The sequence below is a fragment of the Drosophila serrata genome, unplaced genomic scaffold (genome assembly GCF_035046125.1).
Source record: "Drosophila serrata isolate PLE 108 unplaced genomic scaffold, ASM3504612v1 contig_240, whole genome shotgun sequence".
Lineage (NCBI taxonomy): Eukaryota > Metazoa > Arthropoda > Insecta > Diptera > Drosophilidae > Drosophila > Drosophila serrata.
In genome coordinates, this window is record NW_028257138.1 from 1,774,866 (window position 1) to 1,791,547 (window position 16,682).

Genomic DNA, 16,682 nt, shown 5'->3' on the forward strand with positions numbered 1-16,682 from the left:
TGATCACTAATAACAATATTTTCATCCCATAATTTAGCAAGACAAACAACTCGTCTATGCTGAACTTGTACTAAAACCAGCAAATGAATCAGCAACAGTAACATCACCACCTGTAACAACAACAACAACAGCAGCACCCACAACAACAACAACAGCAACAACACCTGATGGAACAACCGGCAAAAGTTCAACGGAATACGCCGAAATAGTCTATGTGCAAAAGGAAGGCGAGGGTAAGAAATAAACACCGCGGGAGGCTGACGGGAAAACACAACAAATAAATGCACAAAAGGAGCAGCAAAAATAATAAACAAGAACCCAATGCAACAAAACCTAAACATAAACTTTACAATGATATTAAGAATGCAAGAAATAAAGAATTAAATGTCGTAAGTGGTTTTCCAAAAACTTCTTGAATGTCTGTGTACTAAAATCTAAATGAATTGTGAAACTAAACTCATAAAAGTAAACGTAAAAGTGAAAAATATTAAAACTTAATTCTCCGCACAGAAATCTAGACACAAGACACGCCCCTATCCCCAAAAATATGTAGGCCTCCCTCCTCCCACATTAAATCAAATTTACAACAAACATAAAAAAATGAAAGAAAGATGGAAAACCTTAAAAAGCTAAAAGAACATTTGCAAAACAAACTATATATAAATAAAATTTACATAAAGATAGGCAAGAGAAAATAAAAAGCATTTGAAAAATCTCAATTATTTACATAAATGTCTCGCATTTAAGCTAAATGTAAATTTAAGGCAGAACAGAACACACAACAAAAACAAAATCCGTATACAACAAAATTAAGCAAAGTTGAAGTAAAGATTATTTAGAGCAACCTTGAATTATTTCTACGCAGGAAGATATATACTACTGACTATAACATTTTAGGCAGCCAGAGCAAAGCATTTAAACAATTAAATTAAAAGCAACAAATAAAATATATACAGATAGGAGTATTTTCATTCAGAGAACCTCTTGCGATTCCGAAAGTATTTTATCACAATTAATTTCGATTTTACTTGTCTCTTTCCCTCTTAAAAAATTTCCATTCATTTTCACCAAACAGCACTGGCAATTAATGTTATTATTTAAAACAATTTACGCAATTACATATTAATGGATAATTAATTAAGTTAAGTGCATAAATTAAATACAATGTACTTTCATGATGATGATTGATTTTTGTATTTCGTAAGATATAATTTGTATAAAGTTAAGCTGATCCAGAAACATTTTTGAATAAAATTCTTTACCATATAAAGTGTGAAAGTGAGTTGTCCTTATTATTGCATTTTAAGCTATAATTTTTAATGTGTCATAAATTTTGTAATTATAATTAAATTATACCCTTTCAGGGTATAATAAATTTGGTCTGAAGGAGTCATTTCTGATTTAATTTGTTCAAAAATGTCAAACTTTGACATCGCTTAGTCGCTTCCGACCCCATAAATCATATGTATTCTTGATCAGCATCAACAGACAAATCTTTCTAGATATATATATATATATATATATATATATATATATATAGTAAAAGAGTGACTTATTTATCGAAAATATTGTCATTTAAAAAATCGATCCATAACGTCAGCACAGCTGGTACAGCTTTTTGTCCGCTTTTTATTTGAAATGGGTCAGGCGAACAATTTGCACTGCGATCTGGTCCCAAATCTGACTTTGCGCGGCTCAAATTCTTCAAATTCCCGATTTCAGATACCAGGCGAACATAACGCCGAGAAGGGCGACGCTGAACACAATTCTTCTGCGCTTAAGACAACGCTTAATAATGGCCGATGGGAAGCCATTTTGCCGATCGCACCCATTATTAAAGATAGTTGATATCCCTTTCCATCTCTTTTAGAGACTACTGCTCTACCGGCGTATACAGCAGCTGTCCCCCCCTAACCCACGAACTATTGCTCTCCCGGAGTATGCAACAGCTATCACCCCTTAGCATACAACGTACTGCTTTACCGGAGTATACAGCAGCTATCCCTCTCTGGCAACCGCAGTACAGATCTACCTTAGTATGCTGCAGCTGTCCCCCCCTAGCAAACAAAGTACCGATCACCCGGAGTATGCAGCAGCTATCCCCCCCTAACCAACGAAGTTCAGCTCGCCGGGGTATACAGCAGCTATCCCATTCTAGCCAACGGACTTGCCCAAATGCATTTTATTCAGCGAGCACTGATGTCAGCACTGCTTGTTTTGCATTCTGTTCGCCTGTTATTTAACATGGGTCCGGCGAACAATTTGCACTGCGATCTGGTCCCAAATCTGACTTTGCGCGGCTCAAATTCTTCAAATTCCCGATTTAAGATACCAGGTGAACATAACGCCGTGAAGGGCGACGCTGAACACAATTCTTCAGCGCTTAAGACAACGCTTAATAATGGCCGATGGGAAGCCATTTTGCCGATCGCACCCATTATTAAAGATAGTTGATATCCCTTTCCATCTCTTTTAGAGACTACTGCTCTACCGGCGTATACAGCAGCTGTCCCCCCCTAACCAACGAACTATTGCTCTCCCGGAGTATGCAGCAGCTATCCCCCCTTAGCAAACAACGTACTGCTTTATCGGAGTATACAGCAGCTATCCCTCTCTGGCAACCGCAGTACAGATCTACCTGAGTATGCTGCAGCTGTCCCCCCCTAGCAAACAAAGTACCGCTCACCCGGAGTATGCAGCAGCTATCCCCCCCTAACCAACGAAGTTCAGCTCGCCGGGGTATACAGCACCTATCCCATTCTAGCCAACGGACTTGCCCAAATGCATTTTATTCAGCGAGCACTGATGTCAGCACTGCTTGTTTTGCATTCTGTTCGCCTGTTATTTAACATGGGTCCGGCGAACAATTTGCACTGCGATCTGGTCCCAAATCTGACTTTGCACGGCTCAAATTCTTCAAATTCCCGATTTCAGATACCAGGTGAACATAACGCCGAGAAGGGCGACGCTGAACACAATTCTTCAGCGCTTAAGACAACGCTTAATAATGGCCGATGGGAAGCCATTTTGCCGATCGCACCCATTATTAAAGATAGTTGATATCCCTTTCCATCTCTTTTAGAGACTACTGCTCTACCGGCGTATACAGCAGCTGTCCCCCCCTAACCCACGAACTATTGCTCTCCCGGAGTATGCAACAGCTATCACCCCTTAGCATACAACGTACTGCTTTACCGGAGTATACAGCAGCTATCCCTCTCTGGCAACCGCAGTACAGATCTACCTTAGTATGCTGCAGCTGTCCCCCCCTAGCAAACAAAGTACCGATCACCCGGAGTATGCAGCAGCTATCCCCCCCTAACCAACGAAGTTCAGCTCGCCGGGGTATACAGCAGCTATCCCATTCTAGCCAACGGACTTGCCCAAATGCATTTTATTCAGCGAGCACTGATGTCAGCACTGCTTGTTTTGCATTCTGTTCGCCTGTTATTTAACATGGGTCCGGCGAACAATTTGCACTGCGATCTGGTCCCAAATCTGACTTTGCGCGGCTCAAATTCTTCAAATTCCCGATTTAAGATACCAGGTGAACATAACGCCGTGAAGGGCGACGCTGAACACAATTCTTTAGCGCTTAAGACAACGCTTAATAATGGCCGATGGGAAGCCATTTTGCCGATCGCACCCATTATTAAAGATAGTTGATATCCCTTTCCATCTCTTTTAGAGACTACTGCTCTACCGGCGTATACAGCAGCTGTCCCCCCCTAACCAACGAACTATTGCTCTCCCGGAGTATGCAGCAGCTATCCCCCCTTAGCAAACAACGTACTGCTTTATCGGAGTATACAGCAGCTATCCCTCTCTGGCAACCGCAGTACAGATCTACCTGAGTATGCTGCAGCTGTCCCCCCCTAGCAAACAAAGTACCGCTCACCCGGAGTATGCAGCAGCTATCCCCCCCTAACCAACGAAGTTCAGCTCGCCGGGGTATACAGCACCTATCCCATTCTAGCCAACGGACTTGCCCAAATGCATTTTATTCAGCGAGCACTGATGTCAGCACTGCTTGTTTTGCATTCTGTTCGCCTGTTATTTAACATGGGTCCGGCGAACAATTTGCACTGCGATCTGGTCCCAAATCTGACTTTGCGCGGCTCAAATTCTTCAAATTCCCGATTTCAGATACCAGGTGAACATAACGCCGAGAAGGGCGACGCTGAACACAATTCTTCAGCGCTTAAGACAACGCTTAATAATGGCCGATGGGAAGCCATTTTGCCGATCGCACCCATTATTAAAGATAGTTGATATCCCTTTCCATCTCTTTTAGAGACTACTGCTCTACCGGCGTATACAGCAGCTGTCCCCCCCTAACCAACGAACTATTGCTCTCCCGGAGTATGCAGCAGCTATCCCCCCTTAGCATACAACGTACTGCTTTACCGGAGTATACAGCAGCTATCCCTCTCTGGCAACCGCAGTACAGATCTACCTGAGTATGCTGCAGCTGTCCCCCCCTAGCAAACAAAGTACCGCTCACCCGGAGTATGCAGCAGCTATCCCCCCCTAACCAACGAAGTTCAGCTCGCCGGGGTATACAGCACCTATCCCATTCTAGCCAACGAACTTGCCCAAATGCATTTTATTCAGCGAGCACTGATGTCAGCACTGCTTGTTTTGCATTCTGTTCGCCTGTTATTTAACATGGGTCCGGCGAACAATTTGCACTGCGATCTGGTCCCAAATCTGACTTTGCGCGGCTCAAATTCTTCAAATTCCCGATTTCAGATACCAGGTGAACATAACGCCGAGAAGGGCGACGCTGAACACAATTCTTCAGCGCTTAAGACAACGCTTAATAATGGCCGATGGGAAGCCATTTTGCCGATCGCACCCATTATTAAAGATAGTTGATATCCCTTTCCATCTCTTTTAGAGACTACTGCTCTACCGGCGTATACAGCAGCTGTCCCCCCCTAACCAACGAACTATTGCTCTCCCGGAGTATGCAGCAGCTATCCCCCCTTAGCATACAACGTACTGCTTTACCGGAGTATACAGCAGCTATCCCTCTCTGGCAACCGCAGTACAGATCTACCTGAGTATGCTGCAGCTGTCCCCCCTAGCAAACAAAGTACCGATCACCCGGAGTATGCAGCAGCTATCCCCCCCTAACCAACGAAGTTCAGCTCGCCGGGGTATACAGCACCTATCCCATTCTAGCCAACGGACTTGCCCAAATGCATTTTATTCAGCGAGCACTGATGTCAGCACTGCTTGTTTTGCATTCTGTTCGCCTGTTATTTAACATGGGTCCGGCGAACAATTTGCACTGCGATCTGGTCCCAAATCTGACTTTGCGCGGCTCAAATTCTTCAAATTCCCGATTTCAGATACCAGGCGAACATAACGCAGAGAAGGGCGACGCTGAACACAATTCTTCTGCGCTTAAGACAACGCTTAATAATGGCCGATGGGAAGCCATTTTGCCGATCGCACCCATTATTAAAGATATTTGATATCCCTTTCCATCTCTAATAGAGACTACTGCTCTACCGGCGTATACAGCAGCTGTCCCCCCCTAACCCACGAACTAGTGCTCGCCCGGAGTATGCAGCAGCTATCCCCCCTTAGCAGACAAAGTACTGCTTTACCGGAGTATACAGCAGCTATCCCTCTCTGGCAACCGCAGTACAGATCTACCTGAGTATGATGCAGCTGTCCCCCCCTAGCAAACAAAGTACCGCTCACCCGGAGTATGCAGCAGCTATCCCCCCCTAACCAACGAAGTACACCTCTCCGGGGTATACATCACCTATTCCATTCTAGCCAACGGACTTGTCCAAATGCATTTTATTCAGCGAGCACTGATGTCAGCACTGCTTGTTTTGCATTCTGTTCGCCTGTATTTTAACATGGGTCCGGCGAACAATTTGCACTGCGATCTGGTCCCAAATTTGACTTTCCGCGGCTCAAATTCCTCAAATAAAAAAACCCATTTATTTTAATGTTATTGTTAATTAGACATACATAAATCGATAAGTATTAATTGTGATATGTTATTAACATGTTAAATTATAATATACTTATCATTACAAGTTTTTTGGACTCGCTTAGGCTACGACTCGGTCGAGAACTATGAAGATCTCGATCGTGCATTGGACAAGTCATTAGGTAAGCATTAAACAGCAAAGAAACGTATGTATGTACATCTTGTTTATAATAACTTCTATTTCTGCTGATCCGTGGCTTATAGCATCATTTCTGTATCTTTTATAGGGAGGCTATGTAGGGTGTCAGGTCGGAGAACTTGAAGAGGTTCTGCTTGCGGGATCGGGTCACACGGGGCTGGGCCTGGCCTTGACGCTGCTGGGGATTGAAGCCGCTGCACAGTGGTCCGGATGCTGCCATAAATCCAATTTTTCAATAGTCTTGGATTTAAAAATTTCTAATGCTCATCAATTCTTGAATATTTGAACTATAATTCCCCAAAGTATTAGCTAGTTTCAATTCCGTTTACATACAAATTTTTAACCTTAAAAGTGACAAGTGGCGAAAATCCTATAAAAATATAATGTAATTTTTTTTTATTTACGAACATTTTTTCGATAAAATTTTTCGTGTAACAGTTCATTATTACTGTAAACTATATCATCAATAAAATTTGTTATCAATATGCATTGTTGTATTGATGGGATTCTCATTTAATTAGCAAAAAATTGTTTTTTTTTTGAAAATAATTTTTTCGAATCGAATATTTTCAGCCTTCCATCAACTTCCAACGAAAGACCATATAGGTAATATTAGTATACATCTATACTACAATACCCAATTTAAAACTTTTGCGCAAAATTGCGGAAAGGCAATTCGAACATTTTTTCCACAATAAGATAGATTTTTTTGCTAAAACCAATTTAAGCGGTGACATTGATAGGAGGCTAGGGTAAGATCAATTGATTACGAAATTTCAAAAATAATGACTTTTGCTCCAACAAAGAGGGATTTATTCCTTTTCTTAAAGCTTTCTGAAGCTAAGAGGTATGATGCCAAAAGAATTAATTTGCAAAATTATGTAATTGAAAAATTGATGAAATAAAAAAAAGGTTTTGCAGATTATTCATAATTTCTGTAAAGAGATTTTTCGAACACTGATTAATTGTAACAGACACTGGAATTGTGTTTTAGAAAATAATGCAGCCTGGTTAAATGAAACAGTCACTTTTCCATGCGAAACATCCGTGATTGAAAAAGGTATACCTTCTGACGATGATACCATACGCAATGGCGGAACCAAGAGAGGACGACCGCCGAAATCCTTCGAAGATATCAATGAGCGTTCTAAAAAACGAAGAGTTAATAGTTTACTCAAGTCAACCGGATCTGAACTAGCATATGCTGCATCTGTGAATCTTCGATCGGAAGGTAATAGTTTTGGTGCAAATTTGGTATCGAAAGTGGCATCTTCCAAAGTGGGTGATGGCTCTCAATCTGTGAGCCCATTCACATCTTATACTGAAGATGAAGCCTTGGCTTTAATGATATCCAACAAATTGACAAAACACCAATATCTTAATATTAGATCAGGTATTAAGGAAAGACGCATTGATCTGTATCCTTCTTATCATAAGATTATAGAAGCTAAAAAAAAATCAATAGCAAAAAATTTGAGGTTTATGCGCTCGATACAGCAAAATTGTATGTGGACTTGTATAATTGGTATAATATGCCAGCTTCGGTCCATAAAATACTGATTCATGGTGCAGCCATAATAAAAACTGCTTTGCTGCCTATTGGCCAGCTCTCTGAAGAGGCACAGGAATCATGTAATAAAGATTTAAAACTATTTCGAGAAAATAATACTCGAAAAATATCTAGAAAAGATACTATGATGGATTTGATGCATAATTTGTTAATTTCTTCAGATCCAGTGATATTATCAAAATCAAAATGCTTTCAAAAGCACACAAAGCCTCTAGCAAAAGAGGTTATGGCACTTTTGAGGCTGCCATCTAATCAGAACGTCTCCTCAGAATCAGATAGTGATTCTTAGTGAGCCGATACTTTTTCAAATTGATATAGTTAAATTTTTATTTAACACTTCTTTAGTTAAAAAAAAAAAAATTCTTAAAAATAAAAAAATTAAAACAAAAATTCAAAAAAAAAGGAGAGTCTAAATTTACCGTAAACCTCCACGTGGTACTCTCTAAGGTCGTGAAAAATAAGATAATATATTCACCAGCTAATTACGGAAGTCACAACTGCCATATTGAAGCCGCCATTTTGAATTTTGAAATTTCGACTTCATATTCGAAATCAGCTACCCCCAAAACCCCCGAGTACAAATTTTGAATTCTCTTCGTTGAGTTTCTGATTTATGACCACTTTTTCCATACAGCCGGACCACTGTGCGCTGGCCTGCTGGCCGGTCAGGTAGATGCCGCACTGTGAGTTGCACACCTCGTCGCGTAGGATCGCCTCCTTGGGCCACTGGCGGATCAGCTGGCCGCAGTCGGTGATGCGCACTGGGCCTGGGTAATAGGGAAAGGAAAATATATATTAGTTATTAGTAAAAACTATCATCGGAAAGCTTTTCAAGCTAAATTTACCTTGCCTTTGCCTTTTGGCTTAGTTATAATATTTTTAAGGTTCACTTTTCGCAAAAATTATCATATAAAATTGTAGATAAGTATTTAAATTTTCAAACCTATTTGACGGTATTTTAGTTTCAGTCAGAAGCTCAAAAAGCTGTGAAAAAATCATTTCCGACCCTATAAATCATATATATTCTTGATCAGAATCAACAGCTAAATCGATCTAGCCATGTCCGGAAAAAATTATTTTTTTTCAATAAGTGGTCAAATTTTAAAAATTTCATCATTAAAATTGTCAAAAATTTGCAAAATTTTAGATTTTTAACTTTTTAAATTGAGTATGCAGATGCTTTTTTGGCTTAATTATAAGTTGTTTACATTTTGATTTGTCGTAAAATGTTCATATAAAAATATAGTTAATATTGATTTAAAAATGGTATTGCACCTTCAGTCAGAAGCTTAAAAGAAAGCGAAGGAGTCATTTCCGACCCCATAAATCATATATATTCTTGATCAGCATCAACAGGCGAATTTTTCTGGATATATAGGGCAAAACAAAATTTTTTTAGAAATTTTCCATTTTCTGAAAAAAATGAAAGGGGTTACATCGTTAAAATTGAAAAAAATTGGCAAAAAATCACATTTTAAATGGAGTATGCAGTTTTATTAACCTGCTAAAAATTAGCATACGAGCGCTTTCCGAAATGAAATTAATGCGTTTTTGGCTTGGTTATGAGTTTTTTACATTTTGATTTGGCCTAAAATTTTCATATGAGAATATAGTTAATATCGTTTAAAAAATGGTATTGCACCTTCAGTCAGAAGCTTAAAAGAAAGCGAAGGAGTCATTTCCGACCCCATAAATCATATATATTCTTGATCAGCATCAACAGGCAAATTTTTCTAGATATATAGGGCAAAAAAAATTTTTTTTAGAAATTTTCCATTTTCTGAAAAAAATGAAAGGGGTTACATCTTTAAAATTGAAAAAAATTGGCAAAAAATCACATATTAAATGGAGTATGCAGTTTTATTAACCTGCTAAAAATTGGCATACGATTGCTTTCAGAATTGAAATTAATGCGTTTTTGGCTTAGTTAAGAGTTTTTAATATTTTGATTTGGCCTAAAATTTTCATATAAAATTATAGTTAATATCGATTAAAAAACTGGTATTATAATTTCAGCCAGAAGGTTAAAAGAAAGTGAAGGAGTCATTTCCGACCCCATAAATCATATATATTCTTGATCAGCTTCAACAGGCAAATTTTTCTAGATATATAGGGCAAAAAAATTTTTTTTAGAAATTTTCCATTTTCTGAAAAAAATGAAAGGGGTTACATCGTTAAAATTGAAAAAAATTGGCAAAAAATCACATTTTAAATGGAGTATGCAGTTTTATTAACCTGCTAAAAATTAGCATACGAGCGCTTTCCGAAATGAAATTAATGCGTTTTTGGCTTAGTTAAGAGTTTTTAATATTTTGATTTGGCCTAAAATTTTCATATAAGAATATAGTTAATATCGTTTAAAAAATGGTATTGCACCTTCAGTCAGAAGCTTAAAAGAAAGCGAAGGAGTCATTTCCGACCCCATAAATCATATATATTCTTGATCAGCATCAACAGGCAAATTTTTCTAGATATATAGGGCAAAAAAAATTTTTTTTAGAAATTTTCCATTTTCTGAAAAAAATGAAAGGGGTTACATCTTTAAAATTGAAAAAAATTGGCAAAAAATCACATATTAAATGGAGTATGCAGTTTTATTAACCTGCTAAAAATTGGCATACGATTGCTTTCAGAATTGAAATTAATGCGTTTTTGGCTTAGTTAAGAGTTTTTAATATTTTGATTTGGCCTAAAATTTTCATATAAAATTATAGTTAATATCGATTAAAAAACTGGTATTATAATTTCAGCCAGAAGGTTAAAAGAAAGTGAAGGAGTCATTTCCGACCCCATAAATCATATATATTCTTGATCAGCTTCAACAGGCAAATTTTTCTAGATATATAGGGCAAAAAAATTTTTTTTAGAAATTTTCCATTTTCTGAAAAAAATGAAAGGGGTTACATCGTTAAAATTGAAAAAAATTGGCAAAAAATCACATTTTAAATGGAGTATGCAGTTTTATTAACCTGCTAAAAATTAGCATACGAGCGCTTTCCGAAATGAAATTAATGCGTTTTTGGCTTAGTTAAGAGTTTTTAATATTTTGATTTGGCCTAAAATTTTCATATAAGAATATAGTTAATATCGTTTAAAAAATGGTATTGCACCTTCAGTCAGAAGATTAAAAGAAAGCGAAGGAGTCATTTCCGACCCCATAACCCATATATATTCTTGATCAGCATCAACAGGCGAATTTTTCTAGATATATAGGGCAAAAAATTTTTTTTTTGAAATTTTCCATTTTCTGAAAAAAATGAAAAAAAATTGGCAAAAAATCACATTTTAAATGGAGTATGCAGTTTTATTAACCTGCTAAAAATTAGCATACGAGCGCTTTCCGAAATGAAATTAATGCGTTTTTGGCTTAGTTAAGAGTTTTTAATATTTTGATTTGGCCTAAAATTTTCATATAAAATTATAGTTAATATCGATTAAAAAACTGGTATTATAATTTCAGCCAGAAGGTTAAAAGTAAGTGAAGGAGTCATTTCCGGCAAAAATTGCAATAATTTTAAATTTTAAATGGAATATGCAGATTAATTAACCGAAGAAAAATAAACATACAAACGCTTTCTGAATTGTAAGAAATGCTTTTTTGGCTGAGTTATAAGTTTTTTTTTTTTGATTTTTTGAAAAAATTTTCATATAAAAAAATAGAAAAATATCGAATAAGTGGTATATTAATTCTAGTCAGAAGAATAAATTTGCCATTGATAACATGCGAATCTTTCTGGGCATGAAAGATATAAGAAAAAAGTATTGGCCTATTTTACAACAAAATATAAGGGATTACATCGTTAAAATTTTTAAAAATTGCAATCAATTTTAATATATAAAGATTTTAATTTGGGTATGCACAGTTATTAACCTATTCTAAACTACCACAGAACAGGCTTCCGTATCGAATTCAATCATCAATAATATTTATTATGTGCAGTTCTATTAGCTTCTAACCAACTCCTGTACTTAATCAAACGCTAACGATTTCACTTATCCTTCTGATGCTTAATGAAATGCTTAATGAAATGATAACATGCGAATCTTTCTGGGCATGAAAGATATAAGAAAAAAGTATTGGCCTATTTTACAACAAAATATAAGGGATTACATCGTTAAAATTTTTAAAAATTGCAATCAATTTTAATATATAAAGATTTTAATTTGGGTATGCACAGTTATTAACCTATTCTAAACTACCACAGAACAGGCTTCCGTATCGAATTCAATCATCAATAATATTTATTATGTGCAGTTCTATTAGCTTCTAACCAACTCCTGTACTTAATCAAACGCTAACGATTTCACTTATCCTTCTGATGCTTAATGAAATGCCAAATTTATGACGAATAAATTGAAATTCCGGTTGCGTCTGTCACGCAAAAGTTTCCCCTTTGTTGGCCGGAAGACTCAGACGCCAAACGCTCACAGCATGACAACGTCAATTACACAAAATTATGTAGCACAGTTCTAAGGGCTGATCTGCCACAGGGCCGCAGGAGAGATAATCAGGGCCCCATTATTATTATGATTATTATTATTCACAGCCGCAGTGCAATTTTAAACATTTCCCAGCTAATGCCGAAAAAATGGAAAACAATAATAATAAAATATGGCAAAGTTTGTGCAGTTGACTTGGCGCTCGGTATCTGGCTCTGGCTGCTTGTCAGTCAGTCAGTCATTCCCTCAGTCAGTCAGTCTGCGCTGCTGCGGCTCCCTCAACTTTTTCTGACATTTCAATTTATAAAGCTCAAAATCTGCGCGTTACCCGAAGCGTCGCAATTTTACATTAGACAAAAACAGAGAGAATCTCGTATATTGTATTTTTTGTGCCAGTTGTAGGAAAAGGCTCTTCTCTTCCACCTTTTTCTTTTTTTGTTCAGAGTCCGCGGCGACAGCTTAAAAGTAAAATACAATTTTGCAGTTTTTTGCTTCCTTTGTTTTATGCCGAAGGCAGTACATTGAAATTGACTTGAGGGGGAGAGCCAGCGAATAAAATGAAACTCTCAAGGCTGACATAAAATGCACTCCTGTTGAGATATAAAGTTGGGGAACAACTATCAAAAAAATATCGCCAAAGGAATTTATAGGAATCTGAAATTAGGGCATAACTATTTAGTTGAATTGTTATTGATGTTGAAGGCAAAATAAAAAGGACATAAACGAAAATCTTAATAAAGAATAATTTAAAAATAAAAATTCAACAACATAAGTCATTAAAATTTGTATAAATTAAAGCCCAATATATGTTGGTAGCAAAATAGAACTCAACAAAGAAAAGAATTTCCACTTGAGATTTATGCATTTTTGGCTTAGTTATGAAGTATTAAAAATTCGAACCGTTGATCCTGTGGCTAACTGCAAGGGTATACACACTTCGTTATACAGCAGTTAACTTCCTTTCTTGTCTACCGATATTTTCTATATTTTTATTTAGTTAATAATTTGACTCTTTTTCATCTAATATGCATAAAACAACATTCGAAGCTGAAGCGTGATCACATGAGGTCTCCGGTTTCCTTCCTACCTGCCAAAGACAACTAGTTATTGGGTTTTGAATTGAAATTCCTGCCCAGAAATCTACCTCCCGCTTGGAGGGCATTCCGTTTACCTGTAATCTATAGCCTGGTGGCCGCAAGGCATTTTGTTAATTATGTAATCAGAGCCGGACTACGCGGGCGCATTAATTTCGCTTAATTAGGTTGCCATTTTGAAATCGGATGACTAGGAGCGCAGGCGGCTCAAAATTCTGTCCACGTTCCTGCGCCCCTCTAATTGCATATTAATAAACAATGTCCCGGGCATTGATTCAATTACCAGTTAACCTACCGAACAAACGCACACCCACTTGGCCCATGAATATGTATGCCTAAGTTCATGGCCCACTAACGAACCGAATGCGAATATAACTCCTTCGTTTTAGAGGCGTTGCAAACTGCAGTTTGCTTTCCTCAATCTGCATACATTTTACGGGCAAAAGACACAACTGTTGTTGCAAACTTTTCGCATTCCCAAAACAATAATGGCAAGACTAACAACAACACCCATTAGATAAGCATACCAAGCTGGGGAAACTGAGGAAACTGAAGGAATAGGAGAAAACCTGAAGACGGACAGAGTCAAATAGAAATCAAACAAAAATTCAAAATCAAGAGACGTGCAAACTCCAGGGAACAACGGTGGGAAATAAACAAAATCCACAAAAATATACAACACTCAAAGTTGTAGCTTCACAGCTTTTGTAATTTTTGTTTCCTTTTTTTGTGCAGTAGCAGCAGCAGATGTTGGTTTTACTCTTAGATGGCAACGTTGCGTATACGCAATGCTTGTTCTGGTGTGTATGTGGGGTTTTTCTTTTGTTTTTAGAATGTTTAAGGTAGTGAGGAACAATTTTATTTTTATAGACTTAATTATTTAAATTTTAATTACTTTAATTTAATTACTTTAAATTGTGAATTGAAAATGAAATGAAATTGCTATGGAGTTAACAAAAAGTTTTTTAAATAAAAAGTATCTGAAAAACAACCAGTAAATATACAATTCATGTTTATTCAATATACAAGTTCTTTTAATAAACCTTTTATAATTGTTTAAAAATGGCCAATATTAAGTTCTTGAATTTCTTTATCCTTTTTGTTCGTTTTGCTTGCGTGTTAGCCAGCAACGTTGCGTATACGCAATTTTTCACAATGTGTATTGTAGGTTTTAAGAAATTAAAAAAATATCATTTAATAGATTTTATAACATTTGAATTGAAAATTTAATTAAATATTAAAGGTATTAATTTTTATTTGTCTTATGCTTATTTTGTTAGCCGGCAACGTTGCGTATACGCAATGGGCAAATGATAATCGGAAAATAAGGACGGCTGGTGTTTGGGGTTTCTTTTTTTCAGATTATATTATATATATATTTTATATAATAAATATAATTTAAATATTAAAAATCTTGAATTAAAGTTTGCTTTTTTATACTCTTGCAAGGTATTAAAATTTCAGTCAGAAGCTTGAAACGCAGTAAAGGAATCATAACCGCCCCTATAAACTATATATATTATTGATCAACATGAACAACTGGGTCGATGTAGCTCTATGCGGGCAATTTTTTTATTTTCAAAATTATAAAAATTTTAAAATTGTCAAAAGTTAAAAAAAAAAATTAGTTTTTTAAATCTTAAAACTGAAAATGCAAATTTGCAACCCTTATAGGACAGAAATATTTTCCGAGTTGAAATCAATGCATTTTTGGTTTAGTTATGATATTTGAAAAACTGTGACGTACCCAAAATATTAGCATATCAAAATTGATTTAAGACACCTGAATTTTAGGTCTCCTTAAAGGTATACGAAGGTCAAAAGCCGATGATTTTTTGAATTCACAGTGAATTTTTCTTCAATATCAATTTAAATTCAATCTAAACACGTTAAAAAAAGAAACACTTCCACTTAAAGCTCTGACGGGAAATCAGCTGTTGGCGTAAAATCCTTATCAAAAGCTTGGGGTCCACAGAAATGTGTTACTGCGCTGAATAAGGAGAGCAGATAAGAGAGCAGCTTAAGAGAGTTTTGAGTAAGCGGTAAACTTTATCGTTCTCTTAGTTTGAGAGCTTTTAAGAGAGCAGTGTCCTTAAAGGCTTAAAGTGAGTAAATAAAAAAGGAGAAAATTACAAAACCAGAAAACCTAAACAATTTTGAACAATTGTGACAATTACGCGCACACCAAAATTGGTTGAGCTCTTAAAGTTGCGCCGTTTGGCTGCCCAAAGAGCATTTCGCAGGACTCCATACTTAGTAAAAAAAAGGTGAAAAAAGAGACATTATCCTGGGAAAGAAACCGACGTGTCACTTGAGAAGAAAACAAGCTTTTCCACAGTGTCCTTCATCATTTCTACCGTTCGTTGTTATTTGCAGCAACAGGTCTGAGTTTGGAATTATCCTTTTTTAGCTCATTTGTTGGATAATTATTTTGTTTTAATTGGGGATTATATTGTTACAATTGAGAATAATTTTTAAATTATTTTGCAAGACTGAAGCGAACATTTCAAACAAATATTGAATATAAAGAAAATCTAGTGCCTGAAATATTTCTTTTATTATTTACTTTTCAATATACTATACTATACTATAAGTTTAGTCAAAGGCGTATAACGCTGTAAATTAGTCATTCGAGACCCTGTAAACTATATATATTACTGCAGCAGGAACAGACGAGCCAATCTAGCAATGTCTGGTAAAAAAAATAAATTTTCTAAATTTTTTCAAAATTCCGAAAGGATTTTATTGTTAGGATTCGGAATTTTAAGAAAAAATTTCATTTTTTTAAATTTTGTATTAAATATGCTATAATAATAATTTCAACAACAAAACTCACAATACAATTAAAATTATTAATTTAATTTAGTTTCGTGTTTTTTATACAATATAGAAAACTTTTACCTTCGACAAATAACCCCTTTGTAAATTAGCTAAACTTCCAGGCGACTTTTCTGGTTCAGTCTCTCCCTCAGCTGCAATTACGCTTGATTGCCATGAAAATGCGTAAATTAAAACTTGAAATACAGCGGCAGCGAGTCCGAAGAGGAGAACAAAAATAATTCTGAAAAAATAAACTTTTGTTCTTTTGCCTCCTCAAAGGTTCAACAGGACGCATACTTAATTATATTTCAAGCTGTTTACATTTCCAACTCAGTCCCCTTCAGACTTTTGTCTTTTTTGTACAAATTTGTGGTTACAATAAGAGCAAAATAAAAGTATACATTGCGTGTATATTTTTAAATGCTTCTTCGCAGAAAGGACACAATTAATTACTGCGTTGGGCAGGAAAAATCCCAGAGAAAAGTCAAGAAACTGTGCAACAAGTCCAACTTTTCCAGGCAAGTTTTCGCTCAGCTGAAATTTACTTTATATATGTAAATAAATACAAAAAGAGAAAGCAACGACAGAAGAGGAATAAATGTT

The 16,682-nt window shown here is 36.2% G+C and overlaps 1 protein-coding gene across 4 annotated transcripts in view; it reads left to right on the plus strand.

Moving 5' to 3' along the window:
* The window catches only part of Fas3 (fasciclin 3), a 292,347-nt gene extending 291,069 nt beyond the window's left edge, over positions 1 to 1,278 (plus strand). For all 4 annotated transcript variants that reach the window (XM_086830399.1, XM_086830393.1, XM_020945116.2 and 1 more), the window contains one exon: positions 38 to 1,278. In XM_086830399.1, the coding sequence (XP_086686525.1) occupies positions 38 to 244 (207 nt within the window). In that variant the 3' untranslated portion in view covers positions 245 to 1,278. The remainder of the gene's footprint in view (positions 1 to 37) is intronic.
* The last annotated feature ends 15,404 nt before the right edge of the window (positions 1,279 to 16,682 follow it).